This window comes from Leptopilina boulardi, unplaced genomic scaffold, assembly GCF_019393585.1.
Source record: "Leptopilina boulardi isolate dan_hultmark-lab unplaced genomic scaffold, ZJU_Lbou_2.1 LbouV2_396, whole genome shotgun sequence".
Lineage (NCBI taxonomy): Eukaryota > Metazoa > Arthropoda > Insecta > Hymenoptera > Figitidae > Leptopilina > Leptopilina boulardi.
In genome coordinates, this window is record NW_026137969.1 from 1,046,030 (window position 1) to 1,066,913 (window position 20,884).

At 29.9% G+C, this 20,884-nt stretch overlaps 1 protein-coding gene across 1 annotated transcript in view; it reads left to right on the top strand.

Moving 5' to 3' along the window:
* Positions 1–20,884, top strand: part of LOC127288841 (growth arrest-specific protein 2-like) — a 30,279-nt gene that overhangs the window by 5,055 nt on the left and 4,340 nt on the right. Inside the window, exons 2-6 of the mRNA XM_051316523.1 lie at positions 6,844–7,214; positions 16,084–16,208; positions 17,684–17,825; positions 19,997–20,243; positions 20,444–20,705. Of these exons, the coding sequence (XP_051172480.1) occupies positions 6,995–7,214; positions 16,084–16,208; positions 17,684–17,825; positions 19,997–20,243; positions 20,444–20,705 (996 nt within the window). The 5' untranslated portion in view covers positions 6,844–6,994. The remainder of the gene's footprint in view (positions 1–6,843; positions 7,215–16,083; positions 16,209–17,683; positions 17,826–19,996; positions 20,244–20,443; positions 20,706–20,884) is intronic.

Here is a 20,884-nt window from a genome sequence, read left to right on the forward strand (position 1 = left end):
AGATGTATATCTCCGTACCCTTCTCTCTCATTAGGTACACGTCCGCGTCCACGTCCGACGCGCTTATTGTAGACGCTGTTTTACCTCGTGCGGCAAAATTCACACTCGGTCAGGAATTGACTACTTTCCGCTTTTGCCACATAATGTATGCTATTCTTTCGAAAGTTCGAGGACTTTAAAATAATTGTATATGCACATTCTTAGACATGGTCCAGTTCGCAGCACATATTAGAACATCAGTTGCACCGATTTCAGGGAAACAATTTTTTCTTCTTTAGCTCCTACACATGTATAAACATTAGGGTGCCTGTAAAATACATATATATAACCAATTTTTTTTTTAATTTTGATGACGAATAAACATTATTGAATGCTAACCATATTGTCATTTGTAGAAAATTGAAATTTTTGTGTACAAAAAGTACAACAAACATTCAACTGAAACTTTGATGGTGATCCTTCACTTAGCGCAATTTGGCGCAATTGAAGCATGCGGCGCTCGATATTTTAAAAATAAAAGAAAAATTGTTCTCTTTTCACACGGTGCAGTAGGTAAAATAATAGATCTCGTATTTAGACCGAGAAAATGAAAATTCGTATCTTAAAAAATAATATCTACAATAAAAATATCCATTTTGTTTAAACCTTAAATAGCTTTTTTCGCAAAGAGTAACCTCTTTCAGTTTTTGTTTATATTACAAAAGTATTGTATACATTTATATGAAATGTTGTTTTACGTGAGATGTATGTAAAAGTTGTAACAGTTTTAAAACATAAGTAAGGCGTAAAATTGTAAGAAACGTTTATTGGTTAGATATAGGATATATTAAGAGAGCCCTGCAGCTCGAGAAAATGATGGACGACAGACTTAAATGACATATATTTTAATTCACGTTAATGCACTCGTTGAAACAGTCATACATGTTGCCTTTCTCACAGAAATCACATTCCCCTTTATCACTGTCAGTGTACTTCATGGTTAGCTTCCATCACTTGTTTTTAAGTATCTATGAAGTTTCAACTTTCAATATTTAAAAAACGAAACAAAGATTTATCATACTTTTGCTTTATTTTTGATTGTTGCAATAAAAAAATCTTAATTTTAATCATAAATATTATTAATTATTATCCTTACTATTATTTTTCAAACTTGGTATTTAACGTTATATTCGTTGCACAAAAAAATGATCCCATCTACGCGGGACAAACGATTTGGGTTTTTTATTAAATACAATATTATATATATATAAAAAATGTTGAATTACCTGTATAAGAAAAAGAATAAAAAACGCGACCGCATCTAACCGTAAATAATGTAAAATTGCATAATGTATGAACTTGTTGTTGATGAACTTTTGCATTGTATATACTATGTGATTTGCATGCGCTAACCGATGTGATAATGTATAGAGTAATTATAGAAGGGGAAAGTGGCTATAAACGTATCCCCACTCTTTGTTTTACCTGATCGACGCACGTGGGTGTCACAAGTCGTAAGTTTAAATGTACTAGGACGAGATTCATTCACGATTCTTTCTTTCAATGTGGTATATGTGATTCGAAAATTTTCACGTGCCGCTCAATATATATACGTTTTCCTGTTGGCTTAACGAAGCGCGCCACTCATTTCCGCCGGGACATTTGGTTTTTATATTGTATATATACATATATGTATACATATTATTATATTTACTTTTATTTTTCTTTCTTTCCCGACACTTTTTTTCCTTCAATTGATTAACAACTACCTAGGCAAACGGTTGCAAGTTATTGTTACGTCATTACGTTGCAACAGGATGAGCAAAGAAGCGCCATCAGTGCAACTAATACTCTGTAATAGGTATGCTGCGTCTTTTTTTATTTTACATTATCTAATCGGGCCTACGTTAATTAAAACACATTAAAACTCATCACTTTTTTGGCTTTTAAAATTCCTTTCAATTTCTCTTGATAACGATAAAAAAACAATTTACCGACTATAAAATAATATATTTCTACATGTAATGAAATATTACAATGAATTTGTTGTTAATACTTTTTATTTTTAATTATTTATTAATTGTGGTTGGTTTGTCTTTTTGTTATGCATTCTTATACGGAAGAAAATGAATCCTTTATCCGCAGTTGATAACTGACATTTGCTGAGAAAATTTGCTAAGGGAACTAAAATATTATTGGCAGTCGGAAAGCGTTCTTAATTTGCGTGCATCAAACCCGGGTCTTTATTTATTTTAATTTTAATAGACATATGTGCTAAATGCACGTTAATATTATTTCAAATCTTCTGTGTTAAATATCTGAAAAAAAGACAAGAAAAACAGAATTTAGTTTTCATTGTGGCAGGAACTGCTATCTGTGCAATTACAACAATTACTAACTATAATTTTGATTAATATTCAAAAAATGACAGTATGGAAATGTGGTAATTACAAGTTTATGATCCTTCTGTCTTAATGTGTTTAAAACTATTTTGATAGAATTTTGAGTATAAAAAAAAATATTAAGATAAATTATTCTCTTTAAGAAATTATTCAAAATATGTTTTTCTTTGATTATTTTTAACATACTTTGAAAGAAAATGTGGCCAATTTGTTTAAGAAATAAAACCTAAAAATTTATAAAAATGGATCCGCATCAAGGAGACGAGTGTCTAATGTCATTAATAATTAAAAATTGGATTATTGTTTCAACTGAAGTTCTTGTTTAAGTCAAAGTTAAAAGCCGTTTAGTTAAGTATAGTCTACCTTTTTTTTATTAATTCAACAAAACAATTTGGTTCAACTAATAAAAAATTTGCTACATCCAACAATTTTTTTTATTTAAATTAACTAAGAAGAATTGAATCAGTGACAACTGAAATTTTTTTGATGAGGACAGCATGAATTGATGAAACGTAAAAGAGAGTATTTTTTAACCCACTATGATGACTTGGAAAAATCCATGAATTCGTATATCCACATAAAAAAATTAGACTAACCAATAAGGTTTGATTGATGTCAACCAAATATTTTGCTGTCAAAGTAGAACATTTTTCTTAGTTAAAATAATATTTTAAGCTAAATTATTTTTAAGGCCATATGAATAATTTAAGATTTCGTTTTCCCTATTTCTATAAATTTAAAAAAAAATTGATCTTATTGTTCGTACATATAATTGTTATTTATGACTCCGATATAAAGAATGGGAAAATAAAATGATACAATGTAATAACACAGAAATGTGAAAATACTTTCTAGAAATAAATTTAGAAAAATCTAATTACATTGTGGGCGAAATATGCCTCAGGCAAAACTATTTCTCGCAAATTTATAGCAACCATATTATCGTATACGTTTCTTGCAAGCGTAAGGTCAGTCTTTCAGTTTTTCTTTGCGACTACAAACTCGAGGACAGGTTAATCTGTAATGTCAGGCTCAGTGGGCGAGAAATTCTGCTACTTGAGAGTAAAAACGTTTACTTTAACATAAAGTATATATATATATATATTTGAAAGAAAGACTCAAACTTTATCATTTTCAGAAAAAAAAGTTGTCTCCTTACGCACTAAAACAAAAAAATCAAATATTTTTTATTATAATTAGAGTTCTTAATCAGCAAATCAGAAGATATTTTTAATTTTAAGTCTTAATTCATTATAACTATGTGTATAATGTATTGACTTATCATTAGAAAAATAACTTAATTTTCCAAACTACGTCTCAATTTGTTAATCCAGAAATTATTTAAATCGTGTGACGATCATGATTGAAAATAATTTCTGATGAACATGGTGATAAAATCAAGACTCATCCAGCATGAATAACAAATTATCTTCGAAAGAATACGATGAAGATTTTAAATATAGGAAATGAATGACAAGTGTCCTATTTGGAGATACCCCATTTTATATGGATATCCAAATATCAATTCAAGGAAAACTGGTCGTTTGCACGCACTGCGTTTCCTGAGAATGGAGTCTCATAGATTAGTAAACACAACTGTAAATACATTTGGGCTAACTCTAGCGTAACTGCAGGTTAACATTTGAGTTCAATAACACAAATAATACTTTCGCTCTTTGACGTAACATCCAAATCCATATTTACTGGCTTATTTTTCCGTTTTTAAAAGTAATTCAACACGTATATTATACTGTTTCTTCGAAATTTAATTACAACTTAACAAAAAATTCTGGTGTTTGCATGATTAAGAGTAACGTTGTCAGTCAATAAATTTTCATAAAATATAGGAATTTTAAAAATATTTATTTTTTATTTTAATATTGATTATAAATTTAATAGATTTAAAAATAGTTTTAAATATTGTTAAAAACTTTGCAAATGTTTTTATATATTTAATACAAATTATCAACAAATCGTAGAACGATGTAAACAGTTTACATATATAAAAAAGGGGTTAGATTTTATTTCTTCAGTACACGAACCTCTCATTGTACTACATATAGTTAGTGTTCAAGGGGTTAGAAGCGTGAGTGCAAGGCACTTTTCTTCATAGAGAAACGTGTCGAGTGATCGTGTTGAACAAATCATCGCGACGGGAAGCAATTCACGAAATTAACATGATCATTTTCTCTATTCACTCGAATGTGTTCTAAAACGTCGCACGGACATATCCTTATAACTTATATAACAAGAGAATATAGCCATGTTTATATTTTGTTTCTTTACGGGAAAACATTTTCTTGATTAATTTTTAAATGTATATTTTTATACATTTGTCTTGTTCATTAAAGAATTGAATTTTCTATTAAATGTTTGTTGAATTTCATTTACTGTCCTAAACAAATATTTGTAATTGGACAACAATATTGATGGAAAATTATCAACAAAATGCGGTTTGTTGTCAGCAGAAAATATTTTAAGTGAGATGCAGGTGAAACCCACGTATGTCCTTCGCAAGTTCAGTCTATAACTACTATACTGCTTTCATAATTCGATGTATAAGAATTATTGCCCCTAAAATAACATATCACCTGACAAACAGAAGGTGAGAAAACTCTCTTTTATATTTATGTTGTTATTCTTTTCAACTAGATCTGTATTCACTTATATTAGTTACAGTATTTATAGTGCCAAGCAAATAATAGCAGGATATAACCAATCGGAATAATTTCTTTTCAAAGACAGTTTTAAAAATTTTTAAATGTTCTCTATGTACAAAGATTTTTATTTTTAACATTTATCATTGTAAATATTGAGTGTTTATCGCATAGTTTTTCAAAGAAAAAGGAATAAAAACTTAACTTTACTATTTACACTATAACAGTTGCATAAAATTTTTATGAATTTATTATATGTTGATCTTTATCGAAGTAGCCGTTCAAACAAAAAAAATAGTGTTTTTCGGAACAATAAAAATTCTTAACATCTTTTTTACTTTTAAGATGCCAAGAAATAATATTAAATTTCGATACTTAAGAGTAATTTTTATTACCTTTCTTGATTTATATAGAAAAAAATTCCAACATAGAGTTAAAAGTTAGTTAAGTAATTGAATGTGTATTATAAATAATTTTAAACCACTATGATTTAATATTATTTAATTTTCTATAAACCCATACAATTCTCACGAAGGACAACTCCTCTCACGCCTTGTTCCATTTATATCATGATAACGGACTGATATATTTCACTTATTATCGGTGAAGAGTCAGAGCAGTGCATTATTTGTCAAGATAATCTGATTTATTAAGAATTATGCGTGCATACAGGTTTATTAAACACACACGCTCTCGTGAGTGCATTAATAAATCGTGAATCAAACTCGTTTCCATTCAAAAGCATGTCACTTATTTAAGTGCGGTCTTTTTTATCCTGTTTTTTTTTAATGTTTCAGCCTCCACTTATTTTCAGAAATTAAAAATCATCCTTTCAACTATACACTATAAGAAAGTTAAGGTAACAAAAGACCAGAATCAAATTAATTCGAAGAAAAAATTAAAGTTACTTTTGAGCGAATTCTCAATATTTGTCATAAGTGCTTCAACTTTACATTATAAATTAGTTGACGAATATTAATATATTACTACTTTTTTATTATATAATGCAAGTTATGACAACAATAGAAAAGAAATAACAATGACAAATGGGATGTTAATGAAAGCGGAAGAAAAAGGGAATTTTAAATTCCCTTTTGCCCATCGTTTAGTCGAGAGTTGTTCCAGATCTGGAACAAGGAAGTCCTTAAATGTAACTTTTAGTCTTCAGTGTAGGCGCGGTATAGTATTTTCTACTGACGAATTTATAGCAGTTGCGACTTGTATGCATTTGCAGTTGCTGTAATACCTTCCGCTTTCCCACAAAAGGAATCCACTATTATTCAATAGAGAGACTATTGTATTGGTAACAATAATTTTTATTGCTAAAAAATAATGTTTCATACTAGCAAACTAATCAGATATTTACATTTAGTTTTACAATAACGAGATGATGAATTAGGGGGCAGTCATCGATTGCCCCTTTGTGAGTATGAACTCACAAAGTATCATGCGCCTGAGGAGTGATGACTGTACTATAATTGCCTTAATTGCAACAAAACTTTCATTTTCTCCAAAGCTTTCGTTTCTATTCGTCTTTTTTCATACAATCGCACTGCCAGTCCTGAGTTCGGCTTGGGATACGGGCGAGAATCCATTCCTGGTGGTGGATTCCCTCACGGGACGGAATCGATGATCGCCCGAATTAGGATGATTCAGAATAGTGAAACTTTGATTGATAATGATCAGAAACTGGTGGAAAGTTGACGATACCAAAATTAAAATGACATTCGCGGTTTTCTTTTCCGGCACTTTGAAAAGAAAAGAATTGTTGAGATGACATAACTAAAAGATGTGAATTCTTTCAGACCCCCAGAACGTAGAGAGTCGCTTGGCACGGCGAGGGCGGAAATCCTCATCGATCTGGAAGAAGGTGGTCGTGTACCATCGAGTGTGACCGAGACACCAAACGAGGAAGGAAAATCGACAAAGAGTAAAAAGCTTCTTTGCAGCGACAGGATGTCGTTTACAAATCGATTCCCATCTTCTCAACACACACGATATCGTAGTAGCTGGGGTCCCTCGTCAGTGTCGGTGTTCAACAGAGTCGATGTTCCAAGGCCGTCACCTGAAGAAGAAGAATATGCAGACTTTTATCACGAACGCTTACACTCAGCACAAAGTCGACAGCTGATACCCCTTCAGGAGGATCTCGCTGATTGGATCAATAAAACTATCAGTAAGTATGGTCTACATTTTATTGAATCACTTGCTAGTTTTCGTCTTTACTAACGGCACAAGAAGTATAGTTTCATTTTTCACTGCAAAATGATACATTGCAGTAACTTTTAAATCGTTTAAAGTATCTAATTTTTCTATCTTCCATCTTAAAATTGTAAAATACCATTGCTACTTATTGTTATTAATGGTTTACATTAAAATTAAAACTTTGTGAAAAAGGCGCAGAATTATTGCAAATCATTTTTAAGTCGATAAACGACAAGTTTTTGAATAATTATCGTATGAGTCACTGGACTCAACAGAAAACCCCACACTTATTGAGCACTTGAGGGGTGCAGAAAGTATTTTAATTAACCCTCTATGAAAATATAGTACAAACTTAAGTGCTAAATGCCATCCAAAGCAATAAATTAAGAATATGTTTTCTTACTACATTAGGAGACTGTCCTGTGAATTTTTACAGACCAGCGACATGTCTTCTCTTTACCATCGACGAGTTTCCACTTGGTTTAATTGTATTTTTTTCTTTGCCGGAGCTACACGGTAAGTTGGCATTCTACGAAGCGAACGTGGTCGAAGGTACGACCCTCGCGAAATTCGTGAGACGCGCAAGCGTATATTATGCGTAATGCGGCAGGTCCTTTGTATACGTGCATAGTGTCTTTATCGTCTATACAGGATAAGGGGGAGGGTGGGGTGGGCTAACTTCCGGTGAGTCAGAGTTGTTGGCAGATCCTCACGTTTCTACATATGATCATCGCGCACATGCATGTATCCCTTCTGTTTGTCCATTGTACAAGATATAAATGTATATGTAGATATTTAGTTTTTTACAATATTCATTATACATGGTAAACACTGGTCACTTTGTCTAAATGTTAATGAACTATGAAAACGATCTGCTGACAGATTTTTGCACCCCTTATTTGGAACTAACCAACCAAGCAAGCAAGGGTCGGCATATATGAAACTTTACAAAAACTTTTCAAAACTCTACCAAGCTTGAAAAAAGTCCAATGATTTCAAATTTTTTAAATTAGGCACAAAGTTTTATTAAATTTAATTAAACAATGGACATTTTAATATATAGGTACAGTCGAACCTCGATAAGTGAGAATCCAAAGATTCTCACCAATAGAAATAGAATAGAAAAGATTCAGTTATAGAGGTTTGAAAGCAGGCGCGCTTCTCTCACTTACAGAAATCTAATGAAGAAAAATGATTTTCAATTATACAAGTTTTTAAATGTGAAAATGACGGGACCTGAAAATTAATCTCACTTATCAAGGTTCGACTGTATATTTAATATGCGAATATACTTGAACTGAATTAATGAAACCAGTCGATTTAAATTTAAAATTATAGTATTAATTTCATAAATTGAAATCGACAATAATAAATTTATGTGTAAAGTTTAATCTTGAAACATTACCCATAACAGAGTGAAGGACATAAATCTTTTGATCCAATGCTCAAAAATGTGAAAAATATAAAGTTGTGCTGAGATCGAGAGAAGTCGAGGACAGAAGTCAGTGGAGCATAGCGTCATTGGTTCATTATTATCCAAGGTAATGGATAATTCGGTGTACTGAAAAATTTAACTCATGACTGCTTTTTCCAATCGCATATTACGTCAATTTTAACTATAAAAAAAGTGAAAAAAACGTAATCAATTATATTTCTTTGTCTTTATTGTGTACTCAATGTCTATCTACTTTAACCTCAAGATTTTTTGTTCTTATTACTATTAATTAACGTTGATATTATTTTATAATCGAAGTTAAAATATATATGAAATTATTCTTTCGAGAATCGACTTGTCCCATCTCTATAAACTATGATTTTAATAAAATAAATAAATAATAATATAAGTGAGAACGTAATTCTTTGGTATACCAAAGCATATGAAGGAAGCAGCAGCATGTGAACTGTATGGTTACTGTGACACAGCCACCTTCGAAATCACATGTGTGCAGACCGCTCTTGATTTTATTTATTTATGCATCTGATTCCATATTAGGAAAGCGGTCTCGTTGAAAGGCGGTCGCAATTTCCATGTGTGTACACTTGGTTACAATGCATTCTCCTCCTTATTTTCTTTTACTCCAGAGACAAAGGACAAAGGACACGCGCAGCAAGTATAAGAAGTTTTCAATTCGATTCTGCAAACAACACTTTTGTCGTCGTAGTGAAGAAATCTCGGAGGGATCAAAATTCGCTATAGCTGCTTCGATCCATCTTATATATATATATATATATATATATATATATATATATATATATATATTTATATTCCTCTTGACAGTTTACAATGCTCAAACAAATCCTCTTACAAAACCTTCCAACTCCTTTTTCAGTATGGTAATTTCTCTGATAAAAAATAACTTTTGTTAATCCTCATTACTGAGTTATAAGCGTGCATTCAAAAGTTTAGTATTAGTATCTTAAAAGCAGTATTAACATATCTCTTTTTGATTTACATTTTTTTCTTTGGCATCAATTCACCTTCTTCTTTGACATAATACCGTTATATGCTATAAAATTGATTTCAAATTTTCATTTAAGTGATTGTTATATATTTAAAAAATACTTAAAAATAGTAAAATATTAAAAAATGCGCGAGTCAAAAAGCAATAAATTTAAGAACCGAATAATGAAGAAAGCGATTATAAAAATAATTGAAAAATATAGCCTTGCTACTACTCGAGTGAAACGAGAAAAACTTTTATGGTTGTAGCCTCATTGGGATCTTCTTAGAATCATCGATAAAAGAGTGTCATTTTTGAAACTTCATCTATCAAATATTCCATTGGAAGAATTATTATTCGCATTTTATTATAAAATATAGGTCAGGATCATATACATTATTTTTAAGATCATCACCACTATATACTATAATGTTTAATAATAATCTCAATTGACATGACAGTTTCTTTAATTGACAAAATTCAATGTATTTACATAATCCAAATTCGAACTTTGGATCACTTTCATTCAAAGTTGAAATGTCCAAATAAAAAAAAATTCTAAACTATTCATATGAACTGAAAATTTAAGATACTACATTCTAAATATATTAATTATTATTTAATATACTCTGTTTTTTGGAAATCTTTGTTTATTGTTTTCTTCGTGAGGGTCAAAATGGTATTTTGAAATTTTCAGTATCGTATAGAGATGAATAAACGTTTCTTGTGTTAGTAGCCATAAAATTTTGAGCTCGAAATTCGGTTCGTTTGGTTAAAAATGAATATGGTAATAAAAACGGAGGATTTTTCTCTGTTTTTGAGAATCACGCCCATTCATCTGAAGAGTAATATACGCATATATTGCTGACAAACGGAAGTCCAAATATATGAATATCCTTTCCCACGTCTCGCGCCAGATGCTGATCTCTGTGTTGCTCTTGCATGCCGAATGCCATTTATGGTTTACAATTTTACAAGTCTTTGTCGTATTCTTACACCAAAAAAATTATGTTAATCAGAAACATTATCACGGGTTTATTCACAGAAAATTAAAAGGCATTAAAATAAGCGTTGCACCTATTTTTAATACCTTATAATTTTCTGTGTTATTTTGGTTTTCAAATAAGTTTATTTTTTTCTTATATTTTGAAAAATAAAAAGTCATGGCTAATAAAATTTTTTTTATATTACTATAAGTAATAACAAAATAGTCAAAAAAAGCAAAAGCATAAATTTTAGTTAAAAATTACAAAAATTTTATGTATATATTTTTAATTTTATGAAATTATAAGGTTATTTTGTTACATTTTTAATATACATCTGAATAAAATTATTTTAATTGTTTAGTACTATTCATTTAAATGCATTTAAATATCTCTTAATTTCCTGCCTTTCTTTCATATATGCCGCGTAATGATTTCTTTATATTTAAAGTATGTATGTCCAATTCAAACTGCAAATGAAATTAGATATCTCAGTAGCATGGATTGTTTTTGCATTTGAAATTAGCTTAATAACTTTCTCTTTTCTCAAAATTTGTATATTGACAGACTAAAGAATTGAAACAGTTTTTTAATGGAAAAATTGTTTTCATCTCTTGAAAAAATAAAATTATTTGTAATACATAATTATTATTATGTAGGGATTTAATTTTTTTTTCAATTTTTAACTTGAATTTTACCTTGAGGGGAATTCTTAATATTTTCATGTTTTGGCTATATTCTAGTTTTCGATTCTATAAATAAAGTGTAAAAAGATAGTTTTTGCATTTAACAGTTCTTGAAACTTTTTTTTATCTGGACTTCATGAGGTGTATGGGTACAATCAATTCCACCTTGTGGTCTCTCAAAGGAAAAAGAGAATGAATGAGTCAGGGAGGTATGCGACGCGAGCTGTCACGATTAATCTGATCTTGTTTCGATCACCTGATACGCGATACGGATTATTGATTGGTCACTGACAGTCCAAGCAAGCTGAACTGTATGAAAATTTCTTTTTCGACAATTATATGCTTGTAAATTACATTATTATTCATATAATTGAATCTTCTCTTCCAAGCAAAATTCTATATTCTTCAAGTGAGATTTTTCCAAACTGAAATACATATGTATATTCGAGAGATATAAATTTTTCATTTGAAAATTTGCCCTTATCTGATTTTTCTGCTTTATCTAAATTTTGTAAGCTTTATTCGAAAGATAAAAGTAAGGGCAATAGGAATTACCATAGGTATTATAATCTAACAATGATATCTATCTTTATGGATATAAGAGTTAGCGAAATCCGGATAAAGACAGGAGATTGAACTTTGACCTCGTAGCTATTTCCAGAAGAGGAAGATCGCATTTCCAAGCACACCGAATAATTGGCTGTATAACCGTTTGTCAGGCTGCGCCAGGGCGGTGGATAATTTAGTTTGTTCGATCTCTCCATAACCTGAGTCGAGTCTCATAAATCAACAATGCTAAGTCCCTGTGATGGTTATCAAATTTTGTGCACGAAAAGCAGTACCAGTCAAATCGGGCACGATTGCTTGTCCTTTGATTCCTTTTCATTTATTTTTTTACTATGAGCACGATATGCATATATGTATGATGTGGTAATACTTTTTTGTCACTGCATGTCACATCAGGAATTCAATTAAATATATTTTCATCATGAAACTAACTCTGCCAACAATTTTTTAGAACCCTTGTTTATAAACGAAAAGTACACAAATTTTTAGTTGATAATCTGTGTGCAGATTGAGCCTCGGGCAATTTTCATAGAATAAATGCAATTCATAACGTATATGGAAGTTTACGATCAACTCGACTCAATTACAATACCTCTTTCCTTTGCGATCTGTTATACGTTATAAGGCAGGTCATTTTTTTTAATCTACCCAGCATGGTAATACTAGATGTAATTGACTGCAAAATTAACTTGTCATTTGAGGACAAGGATTCTTATTTGATTTGTCTTTTGTGCAGAGAATATAAATCTGTTACCTAAATAACTGTTAAGGGCCAGTAAAATTTATTTTTTGTTGTGTAGTCAAGTAGTGAGTAAATAAAAAACAATTGTTGAATTTGATTTCTGTATCACTATTGAGTTGAAGTGGCTCGGAAGTCCACACGTCTCGATGGAATCAAATGTATAATATGTATACGTGATGGGAAATAGGAACTAGGTTGGGCTTACACGAGCGATGGAACCTCTGAGATACAAATGGTAATGAGAACCCGTGCATGGGCTCGTGACTCTCCTATGACTCGACCTCACAACAATAGGGTTGCACCTATTGCATTCGTACTCCTTGAAAAAAAATCTCCATACTTAGTTATGCCGCGCGGCTCACACGCAGCAAAAAGACAGAATTAGAAATATTACTAAATTATCAATATAGGGTTCAAAAAATTTGACAGAATTAATTGAACCGAATTCTCATATTTACGAGAATTCCAACTGATTGTGAGCCAAATGGATGACTAATACAAATTTTTAATTCTTCGCTTAATTTAAAGAAAAAATTTACTTAATAGAGATTTAGATGAATAGCTAGGTAACTGCAACTCCACAGCTACCTGTCGCGCTGCAATTGAATGTTCCCATTATTCCTGTCCTATACCCTTACAAAAAATAGGATATTTTTTAAAACGTGTTTTCCGAAGGCCTGCTTTGCCTATATTCTGGAAAAACAAGGCCTCACTTACGCATTAATTGTGTAGGTGGATTTTCTTATCTTGTTCTTGTGCTAGTGTTTAATATTTTATTCGAATTGAATGATAATTGGTGTATATTATAAATACATTGTTTGCTAATAAATTTAAATTTTTATTACTTTTGAAATTTCAGAGAAAAATATATTTGTTCTTTATTACGTTTGGTTTTTTTCTAACAACATTGTTTCTTAATTTTAAGATGTGACTTTTTGAATTATAAATAAATTGTATAATCGTTCATTTATAAAATAAAAAGTTGTTAATTTATCGATTAATTTTTTTAATACATATTCTTACAGAAAAGTTAAAAAATTATAACGATTTAAAAATTTTGTTAACTAGCATTTTTAATTTCGGATTTTTGAATTTTTAAGTGAAAGTAGTCAAGTCGATAGTCCAGCTCGCATCTCAGGTAGTGAGGAGCAGATGCACTATATGCAAGCGGACAAATACTTTGACAAAATGTCATTACGACGAAACAGGTTTAGGATTTCTGAAAATTCAACGCTGAATCACTTTGCGCTTTGTATGCGCTACGTTTTCTGAAAAATTGAATAACAATGTCATCTCTTGATTGAATATATATCTAAAGACGTGTCTATATGTCTGGCGATTTTTTTGAAACCTTTATAAGTTAATAAAATTACAAAAATCTCCAAATCTTGTGAGATTGGAACATGGGGTTTAAAAACACAGTCGTATGGAATGTCTACTAAGAGAGACCTCTAATACTAAAATTCTTAAAAGAGCTAGACGAAGACATGAAAGAAATGAAATTAAAGTTCTTATGTATAGGTGTTCCTTTAAAACAATTGATCCGCATTAATTCACTCTTTCGTGAATTTCTATAGAATAAGTTGTGCACGTAATTGGCGTTTAAAGAGAGGCATTCGAGAGAATAAAAGAAAGGGAAATCATGTGCCTTGTGCAAAGTCTCGTGTATATGTGAATAAATAATAGGCTCGCAAATACTCTCAGGATAGGAGGAGACCGTGGATTGCGAACTGCTGCGCCGAATCGGGATCTCGGTCACCCGGAACTAGCGGCAACGCCGTGCACGATTGTTATATATTGTGACTAGGAGGACATATTCTTGTCGATTACTCCATGAGAATTGACAAAAAGAGAGGATCAAACAATGCCAAACCTTTGGAGATATGACATTATATTATTCTTCTTTGTTCTTGGTATATTCATTTTTGCTATTCTTTTGTAGATTCGAGTACAACTTTTGTCTTTGAGTTCCTTAATTAGCTCCTCTTAATATTAGAGAATCTTGTTCCGAAAAAAAAGTTTCTGATGAAATTCTAAACCTCGCGTGACGTTTATACTCAAATCGATATTGCGCTTTAAAGGAGATTATTAGGAGAAAAAGTAGGCCTACTGCTATAGTGAGGTTTTTTCAAAAGTACGTAAACAGCAACTTGGAAGAGATTGTTGTTTACTAACTCATCTGTCGTGCTTTTTTATCTCTCAAATGAAACTGAAATGATTTTCAAGCGCTTTGCTTGATTTATTCCTTTACCCGCCAGGCAGTTGTATTCCTGATTCGGATTCGGATCGTTTCATATTTGAACTGTAACGGTTTAACCTCACAAATGACAAAATGATGACCGAGTTACAAAAGGAGTGATCTCTTCTGACCTTCTTAAGAGCATTCTGATATAAATTTTCAAATCAGTTCCGAAATTCATATAAACTACCTTTTTTAAAACAAACTCTGTTGTAGATTTTCCTTACTTTTTTAGTTTTTTGTATAAAAAATTTGAGAAATTGAGTTATTTTATAAATTAATCTGTAAATTATACTCTTCTGATCGCAACTTATATGTTTTCCTTCTAAAATAAGAGTATTCCGCTTCATAGTAGACAGAGGACAGTCATTTTAAAAAGAAGGTACTTTCTTGTTATATCATATTGTACAGAAAAAGTTGCATGAAATAAGTAACATGTTTTTAGTGCATTTAAAAAAGAAAATCAAAATATTTTATTTTCGATATATTATTTCTAATGATTTTTTTTTAAATCTAACTCTCATTAAATTAAATTTCAGTTAAATAAATTGATGTTTATATGATTTTTTGTCTCTTCATTCGGATTACGTTGCAGATGTTTGCCATTGTTTTAGAAATAATTTAAAAAGAAAAAGAATTTAAGACAAATGATTTACCAAATGACCTACTTCTCGACAACCATTCGATCGGCACGAAAGTTTCGCTAAACTTAGAAGGCTTCAATGATTTATGATTATGTTTATATACATTAAAAAAAATAAAACAGAATTTATGAAATTACCATTAAATCGGTTTTGCACTTTCTCTATATTCAATCCTCTTGTTTAGAAATTGCACTAAATGAAAAAACTTTTTTTATACATATGTAGGCATAGCAATTCATAATTTACGAAAAAAATATTTTTCGTTCCTGGTGGATTCCTTTTATTTAATATAATAATACATTTTTTTGTAAATTTATTGATGAATAAAAAGATGTGAAAATTTATAAAAAAATATTATTCAAAGAATTTTTTTTAAATTGGTGATCATCTACTTTGTGTACTTGACAAATAAGTAATAAGAATTCTGAAATTGAATGGAATTAAAAATTTTCTCCTTCAATTTGCTTAAAAAACAAACTGTAAATAATTTATTATTAAAAAATGAATAAATCATTGAATAAATTTCTAACTGTTTTAGATGTGGACCACGTAACAGGTGAGAATTTTTTTGATGCTTTGGACAATGGAGCCGTGGTGTGTCGTCTGGCGAGAGTAATTCAGGAAAAGGCCAGATCGGCTATTGACTCGGGAAGAGCAAAAGGAGTAAGGCTTTTACCTACTTTTACGTTTTTAATTTGTTTAATTCGCTAAATCTCATGATAACAATGCGATTCAATTGTATCACTTTACTTTCACTGTATACTTAAAATAATTACGTCTTTAATTAAATTTATCTTTTCATTATGTAAACAAAAACTCATTCTCGAATATTTTATTTTATTTTATTTTATTAATTAAAGTTAAATAGTTTTATCAGTCTAACTGCATCTTTCTTATATAACGTGAGATACAATTCTAAATGTTGTAACCAATCTTAATTTTCAAATAATACTAAATTAAGAAAAATATCGGCAATGAATTGATGTGCACTTGATTTTTAAACCCAAAACATTGGGTATATATATAAATTTTGAGGATTTTTATTTGAAGAAATTTGGTATTCAATCACGATAATTATATACACTATGTTAAATAACATAATATAAATATCTAAGTATAGTATCTCAAATTTTGAAAACCATAAGATTTCATCACTTTGATGATAAATTGATGAAAACAACTCTTTTTTTATAAATGAAATTTATATACACATAATTATACTGGATTATTATTTTTTTAAATTAAGAGAAAATCTTCTTATTCAATAAGAAACCATATTTAAATCGTTTACAGTTTTTGTTTATAGAAGAAAATTTTTTAATTTTTTATTAGAACTTTAAAATTAATTTATAAATTATATATTTTTAATAGGTTTCTCGATAGGTTCTTTAATTATATATAGGAGAAGTATTACCCAATTAAATAACTTATATTATTTTGCTTCCTCGTGGAGGAAGCTTTGTAGTTCTTTCGTTTATAAAACTTTTCAAAGTGACGGAAACAAATTTTTTTCTTTATAGAAACATGTTATATGAGATCCTGATCAATTGTCCGGATGTATGTGTGTGTGTGTGTGTGTGTGTGGATCCCTTTTTTGTTTAGAAGATAACTTTAACAGTTTTTAATGGATTTAGATAAAATTTAGTAGGCTCATTTATCATATTAATATCTCAAATCTGACCAAAGGATTTTGAAAAATACCCCCAAAAAAAAATTTTATCGTCTTTTTTCCAAAAATTTTTTTTTAATCGAAAAAATTTTTAAATAGAAAAATTTAAGGTTATATATAATAAAATCGTATTTCTTACGTCAAGACGAATCGATCGATATATATAAAGTATACATTTGAGGTAAATTTAAAGAATTAATGAAACTTAAAAAATTAAAAATTCACATTTTGGCTATAGAATTTTGTGATTTTTTAAATTGAAGTTTATATATGAAATAATTGTATTCCTTACGTCAAGATGAATCGATCGATATATATAAAGTATACATTTGAGGTAAATTTAAAGAATTAATGAAAGTTAAAAAATCAAAAATTCACATTTTGGCAATAAAATTTTGCTTTCTCCACGAGGAAGCAAAATGTTCATGTAATGAACATCTGAATTTACAACTTGTTATTAATATTTCAGCCGATGCCAGTAATAAGAGGACGATGCTGGGAAAATGCTGCCAGACGAAGTTTTTTTTCACGTGATAATATGGAAAATTTTATACAATTTTGCAGACGACTTGGAATTCATGAAAATCTTCTCTTCGAAAGTGACGATTTAGGTAATTTTTATTTAGTACAATTATCATTATATAAACCAGAATATAATTTTTTAATTTTTGATTACAATTTTTTTATTTATTACATATATAATAAATAAAAAATATACGAGATTATATATGATCTACTTCTTGGTCCTTGAAATTCAATGTTTGTTTGTATTTTATTCACATAGAAACATGTTTATTAAATTCACTAAATCGATATAATTGAAATAATTATAATAAAACAATTAACTGTTAAATAAGCATAACGATTAAAAATAAAAATAAAAATAAATTGCCATATTATTGCTATATTAGATATACAATTAATACATTATGACAGAAACTTTCCTTTTAATTGGTGATTGTATTAAAATTAATTCTATTAAAATTCTGAAAAATTATTTCCAAATATTTGATGATAGGTAATTTACCGTTACTCATAATCAATTTAAAAGCATTCTTAAATTTAAAAATTAAGAGGATTTATATTAATTTTCATTTTATTTTTGATAAATGAGAATTATATTTTTCCAAGTTAATTAAATTTTGTATTCGATAATACTGCAATAGTGAAAATAAAAGCATTATGTAAATATAAATTTATAATACACTGTAAAGGAAGTTTGATTCTCTGACTTTGATATAGTTTGATAAATACTCGTAATTATATAGTTTCTCGAGAAATGTAAGTTCAACCCTCCGGCAATTATTTATTACTCGCGTCTCGCGACTATATCAGACTTTATAACTGACCCACTGATTGAGAGTGACACCAATTCAGTGCCATTGCGAGTGACATTTGGGCCTTGAACACGTGGGAAAGAGAAACAAGAGCCCATTAATTATTGTAAAGCGAGTGTTTCAAAGTTCCGTTCAAAAATTTATTCGTTCCTCAAAATTCAACACTATTCCTTATTTTGCAACTTGATGAAATTTAAATAAAATTTCATTAAAGTATAATTTTCCAATTTTTTATACAATCATTATTATCATTTTAAAAGTTTTCTTTTTTTTAGGGCAACTTTTATACACTTATAAAAATTTGAATTTGGGATACCAATTTCAGAAACATATAATTTATTTGCATTGAAAACCATTAAGTAGTGAGGTATTATTTTTTTTTTTAAATTCATTCGAGTTGAAAATTGCAGTCGTGGGCATTTTTTGTGTGTCATACACTCTTTATCGTGTGCAACGTCAGTCATTGTCAGATTCGAGCTTGTCTTTTATTGTACAGGAGTACAAAAGCAGCAAAGTCAGCTGATGTAGCTTGAGTATTTCCGTGATGCTGCTCTTGTTCTCTTTTTTTGATTAAAAAAAGGAAAAAATTTATAAGCTCATCTAGTCAAGTACTTACTTTAATATAAAATATATTGAATAGAAATCAACTCTAGACCTCTTAAAATTGCTCGCTCAGAGCCACAATCAATAAGCAGAGAGAGAGGGAGAGAGTCGCTCTTTCATCAGACGAGACAGCATTTCCAGTATTCACTGAATCGGGATCACTTTCAATTAAGCTGAGTAGCCAATTTATGCAAATGACGTTTATCGATGCAAATGAGGAAAAATATCAAAAGCTCTAGAGACTTTTTATTCAGAATACGAATTTTTCTTTTTATATTCAACTATCTTTGATGATTTGTGTACATGTATACAGTCGTTTCTTGTTTTTTTTTTTTTTTTAATGTAATCTTCATTTAATTTTTTATTATACATACCTAAAATTACAAAATAATTTACAACAAATTTTAAATCACTAAATAATAGAAAGTCAAATTGAATTAATTTTTTAAATCAGCATAGAATATTGGTTCTATAAAAAATTAGAACCTAATATTTTAGTTGATTGTTGGTAAACATAATGAGAACGTTAGAGTGGAAGCAGTTTTGTTCAACTTAGTTTAAGAAAACCTTCAAATTTCGGTAATCGTCGTCGAAAAAGTTTGAAAGCTACAAGTGTTGTGGTTTCAACTTGTCAAACATAAATTGAGACAAGTTTTCAAGTCTATTATACACCAGAATTGTTAATTACTTAATTTTATCAAATTACAGTTATTAGAGTCGAAGACTTTTTACAGAAATTTCAAATTTTTTCCTGAAAAAAAATAGATGAAAAATAATAATTTTTTTCGTTTAATATTTTAGTTAAGAATAAGGATATTTATTGACATAATATTTATTTTCAGTTTTACATGGGCAACCGCGAAATGTGATTTTGTGCCTTTTGGAAGTGTCTCGACTAGCGGCGCAATACTCCGTGGAACCTCCAGGTTTGGTGCAACTCGAGAGAGAAATTGCTGCAGAACAAGAGCGAGATCTTCATTGCCTTTCAGATAGTGGAATTTCTCACAGTAGCTTAGTTTCCTGGCAATTCCAATCACCATCGCCAACAGCATCGCCACGACCTCAACCAGATAAAATAAAACACAGCAGGTACATAGCATAATTTCGTGAATAATCCTGAAAAGAAAAAAATTGAATAAATCCACCAATAAACTCATCGATCAGTCATGCAATGGTGACCGACATCATAATAACAATTTGAGTGCATTATTATTTATATTTAAAATGTTATAGAGTAAAGCCTCGATTGTTATTTTCTTATTTTTATTGATTGTTATTTAATTTTGCAGTTCGGCCAACGAAATGAGCACAACAACTCCACATTGGCTGGATCCTACAGCGGAAACAAACCACGAATCAGAAATGAGGAGATCTGTTAGTGACAATGGACCAACCGGAAGCGACGGAGTTCCCAGTGATACAACAGAAGACGACTGGTCACGAGGCAGTGCAGAGGATCCAGATGAAGTTCCATCACCCTCAAGTTCTCCATCTCCGTCGCCTGCTGAACCTCCGGAACATACGGGACCAATCACAGAACTCGACCGGAAAGTATGTCAAATTTCTAAATGTTAAAATTCTCATTTATTTTTCACTATTTTAGGGCGCATGGAATATTCCACAAATCTCATTAGTACTCGAAATTTATAATGTCAAATTTCTATTCAAACCAAGTTTATAACATAAATTACCTATTAGCATTTTATTAGTAAAATAAGTTACAGTAATTC